At 46.9% G+C, this 20,118-nt stretch overlaps 1 protein-coding gene across 2 annotated transcripts in view; it reads right to left on the bottom strand.

The window, feature by feature from the left end:
- FGF12 (fibroblast growth factor 12) overlaps positions 1–20,118 on the bottom strand; it is a 606,762-nt gene that overhangs the window by 479,769 nt on the left and 106,875 nt on the right. Inside the window, exon 1 of one of the 2 annotated variants that reach the window (XM_068281184.1) lies at positions 5,631–5,750. The exons of the other annotated variant lie outside the window; for it this stretch is intronic. Within the exon in view, the coding sequence (XP_068137285.1) occupies positions 5,631–5,689 (59 nt within the window). The 5' untranslated portion in view covers positions 5,690–5,750. Of the gene's footprint in view, positions 1–5,630; positions 5,751–20,118 lie in introns of those variants that run through there. 2 annotated transcript variants of the gene reach the window in all.

Here is a 20,118-nt window from a genome sequence, read left to right as displayed (position 1 = left end):
AGTGGTACCTTGATTGCGTTGTGCAGCCACTTCACCCTTAAACGCATTGTAAAGCATCATCGACAGCTTGTTCTGCAAGTGCTGCATCCTTTCCGCCTTTTGTTGAGTTGGTAAGAGGTCCGCCACTTTGTGCCTGTACCGAGGGTCTAGTAGCGTGGCCACCCAGTACAGGTCATTCGTCTTGAGTTTTTTGATATGAGGGTCCCTCAACAGGCTGGACAACATGAAAGAGGACATCTGCACAAAGCTGGATGCAGAGGTACTCTCCATCTCCTCTTGCTCTTCCTCAGTGACGGGACGCAACTCCTCTTCCTCCACCCAGCCACGAACAATACCACGGGAACGTGGAGCAGCAGAAGCCCCTTGTGATGGCTGCCGCGGTTGTTCTCCTTCCGCCGCCTCTTCCTCCTCCACAGAAACACCTTCCTCATCATCACCATCATCAGAGTCTGACTCCTCTCCTTCCCCACACGACTCCTCTTCTTCCTCCTCCTCCCCCCTCTGTGCTGCCGCCGGTGTTGTGGAAACATCGGGTTCGTGTGTAAATGGCTCCAATGAATCCTGCTGCCCTAACTCTTCTTGTTCACGCTCCTCCACAGCTGTATCCACCACTCTACGCACGGCACGCTCCAGGAAGTAGGCGTAGGGGATCAAGTCGCTGATGGTGCCCTCATCGCGACTCACCAGTTTGGTCACCTCCTCAAAGGGCTCCATGACCCTGCATGCATTTCGCATCAGTGTCCAGTTGTTGGGCCACAACATCCCCATCCTCCCAGATTGTGTCCTTGTACTGTAATGATACAGGTAGTGGGTGACGGCTTTCTCCTGGTCTAGCAGGCGAGAGAACATCAGCAGGGTGGAATTCCAGCGAGTCGGGCTATCGCAAATCAGGCGTCTCACCGGCAAGTTGTTTCTGCGCTGAATCTCTGCAAAGCGTGCCATGGCCTTGTAAGAGCGCCTGAAATGCCCACACAACTTCCTGGCCTGCTTCAGGACGTCCTCTAAGCCTGGGTACTTGGACACAAATCTTTGCACGACCAGATTAAGCACATGTGCCATGCAGGGTATGTGTGTCAGCTTTCCCAAATTCAACGCAGCAATGAGATTGCTGCCGTTGTCACACACCACGTTGCCGATCTCAAGCTTGTGCGGGGTCAGCCATTGCTCCACCTGTTTGTTAAGAGCAGCCAGGAGAGCTGCTCCAGTGTGACTCTCCGCTTTCAGGCAAGACATGTCTAACACTGCATGACACTGTCGCACCTGGCATGCAGCATAGGCCCTGGGGTGCTGGGGCTGTGTAGCTGGGGAGGAGATGGCGGCACCAGCCAAGGAGGAGGAGGATGACGACAGCGAAGCGGTGATAGCAGGTGGAGAGGAGGTGGCTGGAGGCCTACCTGCAAGCCGTGGAGGTGTGACAAGTCGGTCCTCTGCGCAGCCACGTACTCCCTTCTTGCTGCCATCGGTCACCAGGTTGACCCAATGGGCTGTGTATGTAATGTAGTGGCCCTGCCCGTGCTTGGCAGACCAGGCATCCATGGTCAGGTGGACCCTTGACCCAACGCTGTGTGCCAGAGATGACACCACTTGCCTCTCAACTGCACGGTACAGTTTGGGTATGGCCTTTTGAGAAAAATAATTGCGGCCTGGTATCTTCCACTGCGGTGTACCAATGGCCACAAACTTACGGAAAGCCTCCGACTCCACCAGCTTGTATGGTAATAGCTGGCGAGCTAATAGTTCCGCCACGCCAGCTGTCAGACGCCGGGCAAGAGGGTGACTGGCAGACATTTGCTTCTTCCGCTCAAATACTTCCTTCACGGACAGCTGGGTACTGCTGTGGGCAGAGGAGAAGGAACCGCTCAAGGGAAGAGGCGGTGTGGAGGAGGGTGGCTGTGAAGGTGCAAGGGAGAAAGTGGATGAAGACGATGCACCTGAAGGAGGAAGAGGAGAAGGAGTTTGGCTTGTCTTTTGAGGAGTGCTGCTTTTACTCAGGTGTTCTTGCCATAGCTGTTTGTGCCTTCTCTCCAGGTGCCTTCGTAAGGCACTTGTCCCTACGTGAGAGTTGGCCTTTCCACGGCTCAATTTTTGCTGGCAGAGACAACAGATGGCTTTGCTCCGATCTGAGACACACACGTGAAAAAATTTCCAAACCGCTGAGCCCCCCTGGGGTGATGGCGCTACGGTGGCATCAGCAGCAGCTGACGTTGAAGGGCATGTGTGCTCCCTGGCCATAGCTGGCGATACATGGCACCGGACACTGCCCCCAGCTGTTTCTGAGGACGAGCTCCCTCTGCTTCTATCATGGAGTCGTCTCCTCCTACTCTCTGACTCCTCCTCTGAACTGTCCCCCTGGTCATCTCCTCTACCGGGAACATATGTGGTATCCGTATAATCGTCATCATAATCCTCCTGGCCAGCTGCGCTTTCCTCAGACACCTCCTCAAGTGCACCAACTTCAGGTGGTCCACCATCATCCCCATCCACACACGTTACGTCCATACTATCGCCACCTAACTCAGACGTATGAGGTGGTGTACCTGCGCCTTCTTGTTGTTGTTGCAGTAGTGGCTGGGAATCAGTGATTTCACCACCACCACCAAATAACTCCTGCGAAGTGTCAAATGCAGCGGATGTGGTGCTTGTTGTAGCGCTGGTGGCTGCGGGAGATGAGGTGTTCTGTGTTAAATACTCAATCACCTCCTCACGATTTTGGGAAGTGATGGCACGTGCCTTCTTCTGAGCACTGTATTTTGGGGCAGGTCCGCATGAAATCACAGCAACACCACCTCGCACAGCCACAGACCTGCCGGTGCCTGGTGGCCTTCCTCTGGGTCTGCCTCTACCTCTTCCTCTACCTGGTTTGTCCATTTTGTCCATCTCGGGGGTATGCTAGCTATATGCAGTGAGGTGGGTTCTCACTCAACACAACAGGTAGTTAGATGCAGTGAGGTGGCCAGGTGGGTTCACACTCAACACAACAGGTAGTTAGATGCAGTGAGCTGGGTTCACTCAACAGTAAAGGTACTTAAGATGCAGTGAGGTGGGTTCTCACTCAACACAACAGGTAGTTAGATGCAGTGAGGTGGCCAGGTGGGTTCACACTCAACACAACAGGTAGTTAGATGCAGTGAGCTGGGTTCACTCAACAGTAAAGGTACTTAAGATGCAGTGAGGTGGGTTCTCACTCAACACAACAGGTAGTTAGATGCAGTGAGGTGGCCAGGTGGGTTCACACTCAACACAACAGGTAGTTAGATGCAGTGAGCTGGGTTCACTCAACAGTAAAGGTACTTAAGATGCAGTGAGGTGGGTTCTCACTCAACACAACAGGTAGTTAGATGCAGTGAGGTGGCCAGGTGCGTTCACACTCAACACAACAGGTAGTTAGATGCAGTGAGCTGGGTTCACTCAACACAAGGCTAGGTATATGCAGTGATGAGGTGGGTTAAGTAAAACACAACAGGTACTGGGTAGTTAGATGCAGTGAGCTGGGTTCACTCAACGGTAAAGGTACTTAAGATGCAGTGAGGTGGGTTCTCACTCAACACAACAGGTAGTTAGATGCAGTGAGGTGGCCAGGTGGGTTCACACTCAACACAACAGGTAGTTAGATGCAGTGAGCTGGGTTCACTCAACAGTAAAGGTACTTAAGATGCAGTGAGGTGGGTTCTCACTCAACACAACAGGTAGTTAGATGCAGTGAGCTGGGTTCACTCAACAGTAAAGGTACTTAAGATGCAGTGAGGTGGGTTCTCACTCAACACAACAGGTAGTTAGATGCAGTGAGGTGGCCAGGTGGGTTCACACTCAACACAACAGGTAGTTAGATGCAGTGAGCTGGGTTCACTCAACAGTAAAGGTACTTAAGATGCAGTGAGGTGGGTTCTCACTCAACACAACAGGTAGTTAGATGCAGTGAGGTGGCCAGGTGGACTCACACTCAACACAACAGGTAGTTAGATGCAGTGAGCTGGGTTCACTCAACACAAGGCTAGGTATATGCAGTGATGAGGTGGGTTAAGTAAACACAACAGGTACTGGGTAGTTAGATGCAGTGAGCTGGGTTCACTCAACAGTAAAGGTACTTAAGATGCAGTGAGGTGGGTTCTCACTCAACACAACAGGTAGTTAGATGCAGTGAGGTGGCCAGGTGGGTTCACACTCAACACAACAGGTAGTTAGATGCAGTGAGCTGGGTTCACTCAACAGTAAAGGTACTTAAGATGCAGTAAGGTGGGTTCTCACTCAACACAACAGGTAGTTAGATGCAGTGAGGTGGCCAGGTGGGCTCACACTCAACACAACAGGTAGTTAGATGCAGTGAGCTGGGTTCACTCAACACAAGGCTAGGTATATGCAGTGATGAGGTGGGTTAAGTAAACACAAAAGGTACTGGGTAGTTAGATGCAGTGAGCTGGGTTCACTCAACAGTAAAGGTACTTAAGATGCAGTGAGGTGGGTTCTCACTCAACACAACAGGTAGTTAGATGCAGTGAGGTGGCCAGGTGGGTTCACACTCAACACAACAGGTAGTTAGATGCAGTGAGCTGGGTTCACTCAACAGTAAAGGTACTTAAGATGCAGTGAGGTGGGTTCTCACTCAACACAACAGGTAGTTAGATGCAGTGAGGTGGCCAGGTGGGTTCACACTCAACACAACAGGTAGTTAGATGCAGTGAGGTGGCCAGGTGGGTTCACACTCAACACAACAGGTAGTTAGATGCAGTGAGCTGGGTTCACTCAACACAACGCTAGGTATATGCAGTGATGATGTGGGTTAAGTAAACACAACAGGTACTGGGTAGTTAGATGCAGTGAGCTGGGTTCACTGAACAGTATACAGTAAAGGTACTTAAGATGCAGTGAGGTGGGTTCTCACTCAACACAACAGGTAGTTAGACTTAGATGCAGTGAGCTGGGTTCACTCAACACAACGCTAGGTATATGCAGTGATGAGGTGGGTTAAGTAAACACAACAGGTACTGGGTAGTTAGATGCAGTGAGCTGGGTTCACTCAACACAAAGCTAGGTATATGCAGTGATGAGGTGGGTTAAGTAAACACAACAGGTACTGGGGTATATGCAGTACTGGGTAGTACAATGTGCAGCTCCCTGTCACACACACAGGCAGTCAGTCACTGAATGTGCTGGGCTGCTGGCAGTGGCACACACACTATCAATTAGCAAGGCTGTGCATGCAACAAAAGTGTCAGGAAAAAAAAATGTACAGGTTGAGCTCTGAAAAGAGCTGTTGCTGGCTGGGTGCTTTAAAAGCAATATTAATCAGTCAGGAACAAGCAAAGCAGCCTAGAACCTAACTAATCTGTTCCTAAGAGAAAAAGTCTGCAGCAGCTGTCCCTTTCCTCTCTCTAGCAGGCACACGAGTGACTGTAATGGCCGCCGGAGGCTGCCTTATATAAGGGGGGGTGGGGCTCCAGGGCTTACTGTAGCCTGAATGGCTACAATGTGCCTGCTGACTGTGATGCAGAGGGTCAAAGTTGACCCTCATAGTGCATTATGGGGCGAATCGAACTTCCGGAAAAGTTCGCCTGGCGCAGGCGAACGCGAACCCCCAATGTTCGCCTGGAACCGTTCGCCGGCGAACCGTTCGGTACACCTCTACTGGCTCAGGCCTCCTTTTTGTGGGCCGCTCAGAGATGGGATTGGGGAAGAGCTCCTTGTCTTTCATTAGGCAATGTGAACTGGTTATGGCTCAGGAGGTTGGGATCACACTCTTGGCAGCCTTGCCCTCTTGATCAGTGCAGTTCCATCTGATGGAACTGTAAACACTGGGGCTGGTCAGAGGGAACTAGCAGCACTTTTTTTCAGACTAGAGTGGCTTTAAATAACTGTATAACATCACCATGTAGACATGCACAGGGTGTTACTAACTTGTAAATGGTTACACCACAATGCGAAACCAGTACAGACGTGTTACATTTGTAAAAAGTATGTATTAAATGTTTCTTCAGTAACAGATATCCGATAACCTGTTATTAATAGATTTTTTTTTTTTTTTTTATTGTACCCTGAAATGTTGATGCTAAATAATTGAATGAGTGTCCTCTCTCCTCCTTCTGGACACTGATTTTGCTACCATAGCTTAATTTTGTAGAAAACTCATAGTAATATTTTCTTTTTTTAAATCACCCTCAGGCCTCTTGCACACAACATGCGATTCCGATTTTTTTATACGATCCGATTTTTGATTCCGATCGAAAAACGTAGCAGCTTGCAGTACTTTTTTAATCGGAATCAGAAATTGGATTATATAAAAAAATCAGAATCGCATGTAGTATGCAAGAGGCACCAGTGGTGTCAACTGAGTAAATAAGGCTTTGTTCACATCTAAAATCGAAATCGCTGACGCCAGCGGTTTTCAATTTTTTGCACGATTGTTTTTAGCGCCTCCCGACGCATACCTGCGCACTGCCGACACATACCTTTCTACTTCACGGAATGGAGTTCCGTGATTAGCCTGCTAGCCGCCGATCGCGGCTAGCAGGCTGCTTGTAAACCAAAGGGGCAAGAAATCCCCTTTGTTTACATGCGTACAGCGCTGCGGACTCCAGCATTGCTGTACGAGATCGGCGATCCCTGGCCTCTGATTGGCCGGGGATCGTCGTCCTCTCATAGGCTGATGCCTATGAGAGACGGAGAGCAAGACGGATCGCCGCCTGCTTAATTCTTCAGGCAGAGGGGAGGAGGGAAGGAGAGGGAGGGGGACGGCGGCAATGAGAGCCTCTATGAGGCTAAAGAAAAAAAAGTGACAGCGGCTATCGGACCCCTCCGGCAGCATGTCCACTTAGGGACAAAAATAGGAGGTGAGTCCGATAGTGTTAGCATACAAGGAATGTATTGTATATGCAACAACTACTGTATGACTAGTATACTGCATGGCCACTAGATGGCAGTGTTACTTTTATGTGTGTTCCTGTTTTTGCTGTGTCATAGTGATAAAATAAAAGGTTCTGTGCTTGTTGGTTCCTGAGCAGAGTTCAGTGTAACACAGACTAGTCTGCCTGTCCTTTGTGTAGCCTAAGAAGTTATATCCATCAGATAGCCATACTCCTTAGCTGGGCTGTGCAGGAGGCCGAAAAGCCTGCACAGCCCACTACAGAAAAAAGTGCCTGGTCTGTAGGGGGGTTTAACACTGCGGTCATCAAGTGGTTAAAAAAGGTGAAAACGCCCTAGGTGTGAACAAGCCCTCACTCTCTTTATTTTGCTTGATATGAAAGGGGAGAGGGAACACAAGATTCGTGAGGTACTTGACAAAGTTCAGGATACTCCCATGTGAGTGACAGAAAGAAAATGGATTTAGATTACATTTTCTTCTCAGATATGCTCCTCTTACCTTACATAAGGGGGAGGGAGTCAGAGGTAGTGATCCAATTCACATTCCTCCTTATGCTACGTTCACCGTGGCGCAACATTTATGCAACATTCAGAGTGCCTGAGGTGCACTCAGATTCAATGCACTATAGTATCCCAATGCAATGTATGCAGTGAGTTACCTCATAACACATGCATTAAAAAGGCAGTGAAGCATACTTTATATTGACTGTATGCTTCCCATGCAGCCTAAAGGCCACATGACGTGCAGTGCGACTTTTTCGTTCCGTTGCTTTTCTGTTCTTACAAGGAACGCAACTCAGCTTCCACTGTACATCTAGTCTAAGTATTCTCTTAGGTAATATTTTCACATAATAAATAAAATGCCTTTTAAGCCATCAGCAAGCAAGAAAATACTCAGAATAATGTTGACAGCACTTTCTCACCTACTTTTTTGTAGTTTTTCAATTGTAGGATGCAAAAGTTATATTCATCAGATGAACAATTAGGATTAGGAGGAAAAATGAATTGGATTGGGCTCACTGTCCTGAAGTAAAAGACTAGGATCTCATTTTTGGATGTGAACAAAGCGCCCCAAGTGACCTTTTGCTTTCAAAAGACAATAAGTTACTTGGCAAGAGCACGCTAGCTGAAGCTTGTTTCTTTACTCTGTGACAAGTATGGTATATCCTCCACAGCTCATCCAGTATTTTTGCTGAACTCCTCATCTGCCTGTATAGTATATAATCTACTGTTTAAAGGGAACCAGAGACGAAGCACCCTCATGTATTTTACCATATATATCAGTGGGAACATTAGAGAAAACACCTACCCTGCTCTCTGTTTCATTCTCCACAGCTAAATCTGCCTGTTATCTGCTCTGATAAGAATCCCGACTGAGCATTCTAGCTTTCACCGGAATGATTACATCTGTGATGTCTTTTCAAGCCCAAGCCTGCCCCCTTGTGGCTCTGATTTGCTGCTTCGAGGATAAATAGCAGGAAAGCAGAGCCACAAGGGGGCAGACTTGGGCTTGAAAAGACATCACAGAAGACTGACTCAGCTATAATTAGAGATGGCCTGAACGGTTCGCCGGCGAACGGTTCCGGAAGAATTTCGGTGGTTTGCATTCATGGACGAACGCAAACTTTTCCAGAAGTTCTGTTCGCCCCCATAGTGCATCATAAGGGTCAACTTTGACCCTCTACATCACAGTCAGCAGGCACATTGTAGCCAATCAGGCTACACTCCCTCCTGAATCCCCCCCCCCCCCCCCTTATAAAAGTCAGGCAGCGTCAGGCATTGGACTCACTCCTGTGCCTGCAGTAATTAGAGAAGGGAGAGCTGCTGTGTAGAGACCTATAGGGAAGGCTTAGTTAGGCTCTTGTAGGCTTCTTAGCTTGCTCCTTGCTGATTCTTATTGCAAAAAAAAAAGCACCCCTCAACAGCTCTTTTGAGAGCGTATCTTGTTCTTGTGATCTATTTTTGTGTGTGTGTGTGTGTGTGTGTGTGTGTGGCCCACTTGCATTATATACAGCCCTGTCAGTCAGTCGCAGCTGGCCTTTGGCCCCTTGGTGGTAATTACTACTGTGCCAGGTGCAGATTTGTAATATCCATCACTGCATATACCTACTTGTTGTTCACTTCAGTGCACCCACCTACCTTCGTGAGCGCACGCAGTGTCACTGTGCCTGTCCGGTACCTGTCTGTGTGTGAAAGGTGCACATTGCAATACCCATCACTGCATATACCAGTTGTGTTCAGTGCACCCACCTACCTACGTGAGTGCACGCAGTGTGATATACCACTCCGTGCATACCTGTTAACTGCACTTGTGTGACTGCACATTGTATTAGTCAAGTCAATGCATACCTTTCACTTCATCCCCCCCAATAGGGACAAAATAAAAGGCAGAGGCAGGCCACCTGGCAGGTCTGTTTGAGGTCGTGCTGTCGTGATTTTGTGCGGCCCTCGACCAAATTACAGTGATCAGAAGAAGGCACGTGCCATCAACCCCCAATATTGTCAGGACGTAGTTGACTATTTAACACAGAACACCTCATCTTTCTCAGCTTCCGCACGGAGGCGTGACATATCTTTCTCCTCCTGCTCTGATTCTGGCACCCCACTTAACACTCAGTCGGCCGCCACCACCAAAGTGCCATCACCCCAGGGCTCAGCGGTGTGGAAATTTTTTTGTGTGCCTGCCTCAAATGAGAGCAATGCCATCTGTACTCTCTGCCACCGAAAATTGAGCCGTGGAAAGACCAAGACATGTAGGGACAACTACCTTACGAAGGCACATGACTACAAAGCACAAACTGCAATGGGATGACCACCTGAGGAAAAGCAGCACACAAAAGCAAAGCCACACACCGCAGTGGAAGATACTAGGCCGCAATTTTTTCTCAAAAAAGGCGATACCTAAACTGTACCGTGATGTTGAAAGGCAAGTGGTGACATCTCTGGCACACAGCGTTGGGTCGAGGGTCCATCTGACCACGGATGCCTGGTCCGCAAAGCACGCTCAGGCCTGCCCGAAGACTAAGTCAGTCCCCACACACAGCATCTCTGCCTGCACGCCGTGTGACTGCCTGCCCCAAGACTAAGTCGCTCCCCACACAGCATCTCTGCCCGTAGGCCGGTAGACTGCCTTCTCCGCCCCCACCAACAGGGTCCAGGACTCCAGGTGGATTCCTGATTTTTTAAGGCCGCTGTAGCGGCTGCTATAATTTTTCTGGTGCGTGTACATGCCTGCCTACATTTTCTGGCAGCAATGCAACAACAAAACAAAAGGCATGTACATGTGCCAATTCCCCTTAGTGATCATTACCTTGCCGCGGTGAAGGGGCTTGCGTATCACAATGAAGCAATGACCGATGGCTATATCTCAGGTGGGAGGGCACACCCAAGATAATAAGGTCATTGCTTCATTGTGGAAAGACCAAATTTGATCAGCTGGACAGTCACTGTTGTTCTATCATTGAGCTACCACAGCCCGGCGACCATATGGGCTTGAAAACCGCCACGGCCTGCACTCTCGCCATGGTGCGCACCAGTCCAGCACGGCCGTCACTACACAAACAGCTGTCACCGTTACACAGTGAGTTTGGTGTGTCAGTGTGAAGCAGTACTCTAATTATACTCCCTGATTGATGTATACACGTGCAAGATGTTTTGAAGCACTTTAGGCCTGCAATTTAGCATTCAATGTGATTTCTGCCCTTAAAACGCTGCTTTACATCAAATCCAGATTTTCCCCCGGTATTTTTGGCATCTATCACACCCATTCGTGCAAAAACTCAGATGTTAGACCCCTTGAAACATCTTTTCCATCACTTTTGTGGCCAGCATAAGTGTTTCTAGTTTTCAAAGTTCGCCTCCCCATTGAAGTCTATTGCGGTTCGCAAAAGTTTGTGCGAACCGAACTTTTGCGGAAGTTCGCGAACCTAAAATCGGAGGTTCGGGCCATCTCTAGCTATAATCGTTCCGGGCAAAGTTAGACTGAATGCTCAGTTGGGGATTCTTATCAGGGCTGATAACAGGCAGATTTAGCAGAGAAGAATGAAACTAAAATCAGGGTAAGTGTTTACTGTCATGTTCCTGTTGATGTATACTGTATGGTAAAATACATGAGGGTTCTTCGTCTCTGAGTGTATGGACATTTTCTTTTAATCACAATCTCTCCACAATGCCAAGAAAAGGTAGTTAAAATGTGTTAAGGTAGGTACACACGTCCAACAAGGTGCACGAAAAACACGTCAATCTTATTATTATTTAGCATTTGTAATCCTGAATCCGAACATTTGTATGGCGCTTTTCTCCTGTTGGACTTAAAGCGCTCAAGAGCTGCAGCCACTGCGACGCGCTCAAGAGGCCACCCTGCAGTGTTAGGGAGTCTTGCCTTGAACGCCTTACTGAATAGGTACTGACCCTAGGCAGGATTCAAACCCTGGTTTCCCATGTCAAAGGCGGTGCCCTTAACCAGTACACTATCCATGCTCCCCTGACCTTTCGTACCAACAGTCGCCCCAACCCCCAATCTTGGCACACTGCCCTCACAAAAAAACTACAAAATGAGACACGAGCTGCAGAACGCAAATGGAGGAAATCCCGCCACAACCATGATTTCCTGGGATAAAAGACCAAGTTGCAGACGTACCATACTGCCCTTGCTGATAGCAAACAGATATACTTCACTCACTTGATCGCTACCCAAGCCTCCAACCCACGTCGTCTTTTTGCCACCTTCAATGCCCTACTCAACCCCACACCTCCTCCCCCAACCTCCACCCTCTCAGCCACTGACCTATCAAACTACTTCATCAACAAAATTACAACCATCCGGAGGGATATTTCTTTCCTCCACTCTATCGCCCCCGCCTCCCCACCACATCCGACTCCTGGCTCTTTCTCCTCCCTTACCTCCTTCAATCCTGTCACGGTGGAGGAAGTCAACCAGCTGCTGGCAACCTCACCTGCCACTTCCTGCCCCCTAGATCCGGTTCCATCTGATTCTCTGCGCCCACATTTTTCTGGTCTGGCCCCTGTCCTCACCCACCTGTTCAACCTCTCCTTCTCCACTGGCATCTTCCCCTCCATATTCAAACAGGCCACTGTGCTTCCCCTGCTAAAGAAATCTTCACTTGACCCTGCTCTGCCACCTACCGCCCAATCTCTCTCCTCCCTTTTGCCTCGAAAATTCTTGAACGCCTGACCAACCAACGCCTGACCAACTTTTTTAATTCCAACTCCCTTCTCGATCCTCTGCAATCTGGTTTTCGCACAGCCCATTCTACAGAAACAGCCCTCACCAAAGTGGTCAATGACCTTGCCCTTGCCAAAGCCGAAGGTAAGTACTCCATCCTGCTCCTCCTGGACCTCTCCTCGGCATTTGACACTGTCGACCACTTCCTCCTCCTCCACTCCCTGAAGCTAATGGGCATTCAGGACCTAGCCTTAGCCTGGATCTCCTCCTACCTCTCCAACCGCTCCTTCACAACATTTTTCAATGGCTCCTCATCCACTCCTACACCCCTCTCAGTTGGTGTTCCTCAAGGTTCCGTCCTAGGACCACTACTGTTCTCACTCTATACTGCCTCAATTGGCAAAATCATCTCCTCCATGGGCTTCAATTACCACCTGTATGCCGATGACACCCAGATATATCTCCACACCCCAGATCTCTCCTCCTCTACCATGGACAAAGTCTCTGCCTGCCTCACATCCATTTCCGCCTGGATGGCTGCCAGGTACCTGAAGCTTAATTTGGACAAGACTGAGCTTCTAATATTCCCACCCCGCACAGCTGCACCCCTCCCTGATCTGCACGTCACGATCGAAAATACTACCATCCGCCCTACCTCCCAAGCCCGCTGTCTAGGCGTTACTCTGGACTTTGAGCTTTCCTTTAAACCCCACATCCAAAGTATTGCCAGATCCTGCAACCTCCACCTCCGCAACATCTCCAAGATCCGCTCCTACCTGTCCCCTGACACCACTAAACTCCTTATCCACGCCCTTGTCATCTCCCGCCTAGACTACTGCAATTCTCTTTTGGCTGGCCTCCCCTCTAACCATACTGCCCCACTTCAATTGGTAATGAATGCAGCAGCCAGACTGATACATTCTTCTCACCGCAGCGCCTCTACAACTCCACTCTGTAAAGCCCTACACTGGCTCCCCGTCAGCTTTAGGATCAATTTCAAAATCCTGTGCTTGGCCTACAAATCAGTGCACAAGACCTGCCCGACCTACATCTCTGATCTGGTCCACAGGCACATACCTGCCCGCCCCCTCCGATCCTCCAATGACCTGCGCCTAGTCGCACCACGCATAACTCATTCACATGCACGATTGCAGGACTTCACCAGGGCTGCCCCTACTCTCTGGAACTTGCTCCCACCAGCCGTCAGACTCGCCCCCACCTTTAATACCTTCAAACAAGCTCTCAAGACTCGCCTTTTCATGCTTGCATACCCCCCTACACCAGCATCATAATATGTTCTGTTAGACACCCTCTCAAAAGATGCACCTATTGTCTCCACCCCCACCCTTTAGATTGTAAGCCTCTGGCAGGGCCCTCCTCCCTAGTGTTTCCAGCTTGATTATGCAATCTTACTGTCAATCACCGCTCTTGTGGACTAGAACAGTCTCTATTTTGACCTATAACACTGTATTGTTATCAAATCATTTGGATGATCTTGTTTTGTTGTGATTTTCTGTATGTTCTACCTTGTATGTTAACCCATTTTTCTATTGTGCAGCGCTGCGTAATATGTTGGCGCTTTATAAATACAATAAATAATAATAATAATATTTATGCAGCACGGACATCTTCCGCAGTGCTGTACAGAGTATATATTGTCTTGTCACTTAACTGTCCCTCAGATGTGCTTTAAATCTAAACCCTATCATAATCTTATGTCTATGTACAGTATGTATCGTGTAGTGTATGTATTGTAGTCTAGGGCAAATTTAGGGGGAATCCAGTTAACTCATCTGTATGGTTTTCAGATGTCGGAGGAAACCCCAAACAGACACAGGAAGAACATACAAAGTCTGTGCAGATATTGACCTGGCTAGGATTGGAACCGAGGACCCAGCGCTGCAAGGTGAGAGTGCTAATCACTACACCACCGTGCTTGCCCACAACAAAACGTTTACGCGACTTGTATTTTTCATTCACCAACTGGACAACCAACGGGTGCAAGCAAAACAAAGGACTGCACAACATGGCTGCATTCAAAAAAAGAACATCATTCTAAATTAAAGTTCTAAATATTATTTCCTCTCACTTACTCCAGGCACTGTATGATCTCGTCAAGTCATCTGAGCTGAAACTGGGAGCGTTCCAAACTCTCCCCAATTCTCTACAGCTCTTTTCAAAGCTTTATTTACAACTTGATTTTATGGACCTTTTATGGGACCTACAAATAACAAAGTAAATGAATTACCATATATAGATAAGAGATAACGCCCAGATGTATATCTAGAGAAGCATTGCTGTGACCTGCTCCATAAAGTATCTAGGAGAAACAGGAATCAGTGCCAGAGTGGGGGGCAGGAGGGCACTCGTACAGCAATTTATGCATCAACATTTTAAAGAAGTAATAAAAACAGTTTATAATACTAACTTTATTGGATATCAGCTCACCAGCATGGAAAGTAATATTGCCCCATTTCAGGAACCAGAGATACACTTTAAACCTTTCTACATTTTAGGCAAATAAGGAATGTTCTGAAAAAATAGAATTATTATCAGAAATATCTGGCGTAGTGGTTAGCGCTCTTGCCTTGCAGCGCTGGGTCCCCGGTTCGAATACCAGCCAAGTCAACATCTGCAAGGAGTTTGTATGTTCTCCCTGTGACTGTGTGGGTTTCCTCCGGGCACTCGTGTTTTCTCCAACATCCCCAAAACATGCAGATGAGTTAATTGGCTTCCCCCGAAAATTAGCCCTAGACTATGATACATACACTACACTATATAGACATATGACTATGGTAGGGATTAGATTGTGAGCTCCTCCGAGGGACAGTTAGTGACAAGACAATATATACTCTGTACAGCGCTGCGGAAGATGTCGGCACTATAAATACTAAATAATAATAACCGCTGCAAGCACTATGGGAAATGTATGGATGGCAATTCACATAACAGACATGGGAACACTAATTTCAGGGGCGGCCTTAGGCATGTGCCATCTGTGCCACAAGCGCAGGTTTATAAGCGGATGCCGGCTGATCTGTCACTGTGTGCCTTTTACTCGCTCCATGCTGATGTGTTACCTGGCTTTATTGAAGCCTGTGTTCTCCTGCTTTTGTGTCTGTTTGCGAACATTACACCTACGGACGGAAATGCAGGCAGCATGGGCTGCAATAAAGCTGGAGAGCACAGACGCAGCGAGGAGAGCATAGCAGGTGCACAGGGACAGAATGGCTAGCAACTGCCTTTATACCCGCTCTCTTGTCAGGCATATGGGTGGTTTTTCGAGCGCAACTCTGTATTGAGGTCTATTTAAACACTACATCTACAGAGGCCATATTTTCACGAGTAGTTCTTGATGATCGGTCAACGTACTGACTATTTTTAATGCGTCATGAACTTTGTGACTCTTGTTTTCACCTCATCAAATATCAGCAATAACAATATAATCAGTTTGGATTGGTGTTTGGTCAAGGCTGGGTGTTAGAAGAGTAAAGTTGCAAGCCAGGGATACATAATATTATTTTGTATCATCATAGTCATTTACTCAGGTAGAACATATTAACATTGTACAGTACAAAGCAATAATGAAAAACTACTAAACCATTATAACTGTTCTCATCTAAATCAGTTCAAATGTGCACTTGGCATAAATTATTTATTATATACTATATAACTGTAGGCTAATTATACATTAACAACTAAAGGATTCTAGCTAATGCAGCAAAACAGATGGAGTGCCCTGCATCCAGCCTTCACATAGCTCAGCATCCAGCCTTCACATAGCTCAGCATCCAGCCTTCACAGCTTTAATGCTTTCTGAGTCTCTTCTGAGTACCGATAATGGAGTTTAGCACACTAAGGTCAAGCTTTCTACCCATTGATACTGTTTACATCTATTCCATCTTTTTGCATAGGGGTGGCGTATCTGCAGGGCTGGCGCTATCATTGCGACAAAGGGGGCTATTATCCCAGGGCCCCCGAGGGCTGCCAAGCCGCCCACACTGCCGGATACTCCTCCCCCCCCCCCTGATTACCCTTCCTCAGCTCTACTGTGCTCCATGGGCCCCTACATGATCAGCATTGCAACTCACCTGTCCCGCTGCTCCTTCCATGCTCCCCATCTTCATCCCCGCTGGCTGCCTCTTCTCTATGACCCATCTCATATCATTAGGCAATATCATGCGTCGGGTCACTGAAAAGAAGCAGCAAGCAGGATGAAGACTGGGAGCACTCATGGAGCAGCAGGTCAGGTGAGTTGCAATGCTGACCATGCAGGGGCCCGGGGAGCACAGTAGAGTTGCAGAGCGCAATTGAGGAGGCGGGGGTGTCTGGTAGAGTGGGGGGTGGCAGCTCTCAGGGGCTGTATTGGATACAGGTTGGAGTGTCCCAGGGCTACTTTGGCCGCAGTGGGGGGTAGGGGAGCCCCGGATCCCCATTGGAGCTTGAACTGGCCCTAGCAGACTGAATGGGCACTGTCCATTCCGAGTGTAAGAATCAAAGAGCGACCACCATTTTAGAATGAAATCTATAAAAAAAACCGCAGTGTGTCACTGTTCAATGAAATGTAAACCTATAGATCATGGGGGATCGTTCCAGGACGTCATGGGCACAGGTCGGCTGCAACGGGCTGCCGGAAGCCCCAGGTAAGTGAAACTCTTGTTTTTTTTAGGAAACTTAAGTTCCGCTTTAAAGTGTAACTGTCGGGCATAGAATCCTAAACCAATTCTTTATTTTGATCTGGTAAACAAGCAATGAGGATGTTAACCAGACAATTCAAAAGTTCAAAATCACTATTACTTTTCTTGTTGATAAATGATCATTACCCAGTTTACCTGACTCTTATTTGGTACATTACCGCACAAAGGAAGTTGCAGGGCATGCTGGGTTGTCCTTTTTTTGCTGCTCTACTTTCCCCTCAGACTTAACTAATGCATCCTGATTGGCTGAAGCCTCTTTCCCTCCTGTTTTCCCCTCCCACACCTCTGTTCCTCACTGATTGGCCAATATTTCTCATGCTGAGACAATGCACTTTCTATTGCAGAGCTAAGTGGGAGTGCCTGAAGACTGGGGCAATGCATACACAATCGGACAGAGGAGAGTAAGGGAGGAAATGACAACAGGATAGGCTTCAAAATAGACACATTTAAAATGGAGAATCCTAAGAAGGATTTTCTCTTTTTTTACTATTGAAAAATCACTGAAATCAAAATGTGGACAGTACAATACATACAGTATGCAAGTAGAGCAAGTATTTATCTACTCATATATATGTGAGGGGGAGGGGGGTTCTGAGATAGTATGGCTGACAGCTCCTCTTTAAGTTTGTAAGTAAAATCTTTACAGCTTTTCAGTCATGTCATTACTAATCTTTCAAAGTCAGCCAGATTAAATCTTGATGGTAACAAAAAAAAGTATTTGACATTTTAATCACTATCTTCTGAAATACGACAAGCTCTTCTAGGAGTGATCCAGGTGTTACACATGTAGTGTTTAACCAACAATCTGTCATAAAATGATGTTTTACACCCTCCTCCATCAATTCACAGAGATTCCGAATTGTGTGTATAAAAAGCATATGAAAGATTTACAGTTTAACAAAAAAAACAAATAGCTTCAGAAGTTCAGTTTTTTTTACTATCTATTCTCTTGTCTGGAGAGTGAACTGTTATCTTCCAGAGGTCACATAAGGACAGATTACTAAAAAATGAAACTGTATGTGCTTCCATCTTGTGAGCTCTTAATGTGGCCGAACTGAATGCTTGTAGGAAAATGAATGCTCTCCTAATACATTTTGCATATTATACTGTACTTTATGTTCATAGGAGTCGGATGTGAGGAGATACATGTTCACAATGAAGTGGAACATTATAGAGTATGTATGTTCTGTATTGCTGAGATAACAACACATATTCTGCAATGCAGATGTCACGTCAATTGGTGATCATCACTTGGTGGACACCTTCACTGACCCACACTACTAGGCCAAAAGGCCAATACCCAACCCTCAGGCAAGGGGGAAGCAAAAATGCATCACCAGGAGTATTGCAGGAATCCTGAAAGATCTGGAGCACCCTTTGACACCATGAAGGAGCAGTAAGCATTACGCAAAGAAAAAGTTGACATGGTCATTATGGGTTATGAGTAGAGTTGGAATTCGGCATTGCTGACTCAAAACACCTGAAAACTCCCATCAGCACTGAACAAACAAACAGTGTAAGGAGTTCACTGGCTTCCTCCTCTATTGCATAGCTGACCCTATTCATCTACTACAGAACTATCATGTATAGTTCTACATTGTGCTCAATATGCATGAATCAATGTGCATAAGTGTGCTCATCAAGCAGTGGTGTGTATGCCAGATGTCCCTGCGTATCGCACACCAGAAACCTCTTCATCAGTGTGACACTTTGTTCAGGCCCTTAGGTGGCATTTACCGTATGTCACTTAAGTCATCCCTAAAAAAATTAGTTTTACTCACCAGGGGCTTCCAGCAGCCACCTGCAGCTGTCCGGTGCCCACGCAGTCTCCATCAGATCCTTCCGGCCCCGCCAGCAGCCACTTCCGGTTTCGGCGACAGGAGCTGACAGGCAGGGAACGCGAGTGATTCTTCGCGTTCCCGGCCACAATAGCGCCATCTATGCTGCTATATGATATATACTCTATGCTATAGCAGCATAGAAGGCGCTATTGTGGCCGGGAACGCGAAGAATCACTCGCGTTCCCTGCCTGTCGGCTCCTGCCGCCGAAACCAGAAGTGGCTGCCAGCGGGGACAGGAGGCTCAGAGGGAGTCTGCATGGGCACAATACAGTTGCAGGGGGCTGCTGGAAGCCCCAGGTGAGTAAAACTCATTTTTTTGGGATGACTTAAGTGTCCCTTTAACAAATGGTTTGTAGTATATTTAGATGGCCACCCCTGAAACATATCTCAGTAATCAGAAGAAAACAAAATAGAGTTTTAAAGACCCACATGTATGTTAACAAGATAAGAAAAACATAACTTTTATTATGAAGTTGCTTAATCACTTCAGGTTCCGGGGTTTTTCCCCCTTAAGATTCCTGACAATTTTGCCATATCAGCTGTGTCACTAATGATACAGTAATAGCCTATTATTACCTATGTCATCAAACTGATGCATACATTGTTTTTTTCAGCACAAACTAGGCTTTCTTCTGGTAATAATTTTTTCCAAGTATTTTTTAATTTCACCAGCACTTAATCAAAGAAAATGAGGTGTAAACGCAAAAATGACACATTTTTTCATGTTTTCCCCTTCCTAATTTTTACATGACAAGTGCCACAATTGTAAAACACCTCAACATACATTACTTGGCTTGTCCTGGTTAAATGATACCATACATGCCATATATTATCACTAGCTGGGCATGTAGCGTACCATTATCGTTAGCCTGTGCATCTGCATACAATTGCTAGGGTGCACAGTTTGGGGACCCCAGTGCTGTAAAGATGCATTTCTACGCCATAACATTTTGATGCATCTATAGAGCATTGGGTCCCAAGCTGTTGTCATAGTGATCGCATCCGATATATATATATATATATATATATATATATATATACACACACACACACACACATATATATATATATATATATATATATATATACACACACACACACATATATATATATATATATATATATACACATATATATTTATATATTACACATACATACACAGTATGAGCTGAATGACAGCTCACCCTGCTGCTGCTGAAATCCTCGGGAGAGTCGTAGCAGCTCGGAAGGAGCAGTGATGCGGGGTCCGCAAAATTAGCCTTTAATATTACTGCTATGGCAGCGCCTAGTTTCAGCACTCTGCGCTTAGGGTTGTAACCACCTGCTCCTCCCCAATACTCATACCCCAAAAAATACACAAAATAGACAGTTAGGCAGCGTGCCCTCCACAAAAGAAAGTCAAACAAAAAAAGCCATAACTAGGCAGCCTGTTCCATTAAACACAATTATGCAGCATTGCACATAAATATGCAGAGTCTCCCCTGAAGCCACAATTAAGCGGAGATCTTCCAAAATCATAATTATTATTAAGTGTTTATAT

The sequence above is a fragment of the Hyperolius riggenbachi genome, chromosome 4 (assembly GCF_040937935.1).
Source record: "Hyperolius riggenbachi isolate aHypRig1 chromosome 4, aHypRig1.pri, whole genome shotgun sequence".
NCBI lineage: Eukaryota > Metazoa > Chordata > Amphibia > Anura > Hyperoliidae > Hyperolius > Hyperolius riggenbachi.
Note: the sequence above shows the minus strand (reverse complement) of the source record. Positions and strands in the feature narration are given on the sequence as shown.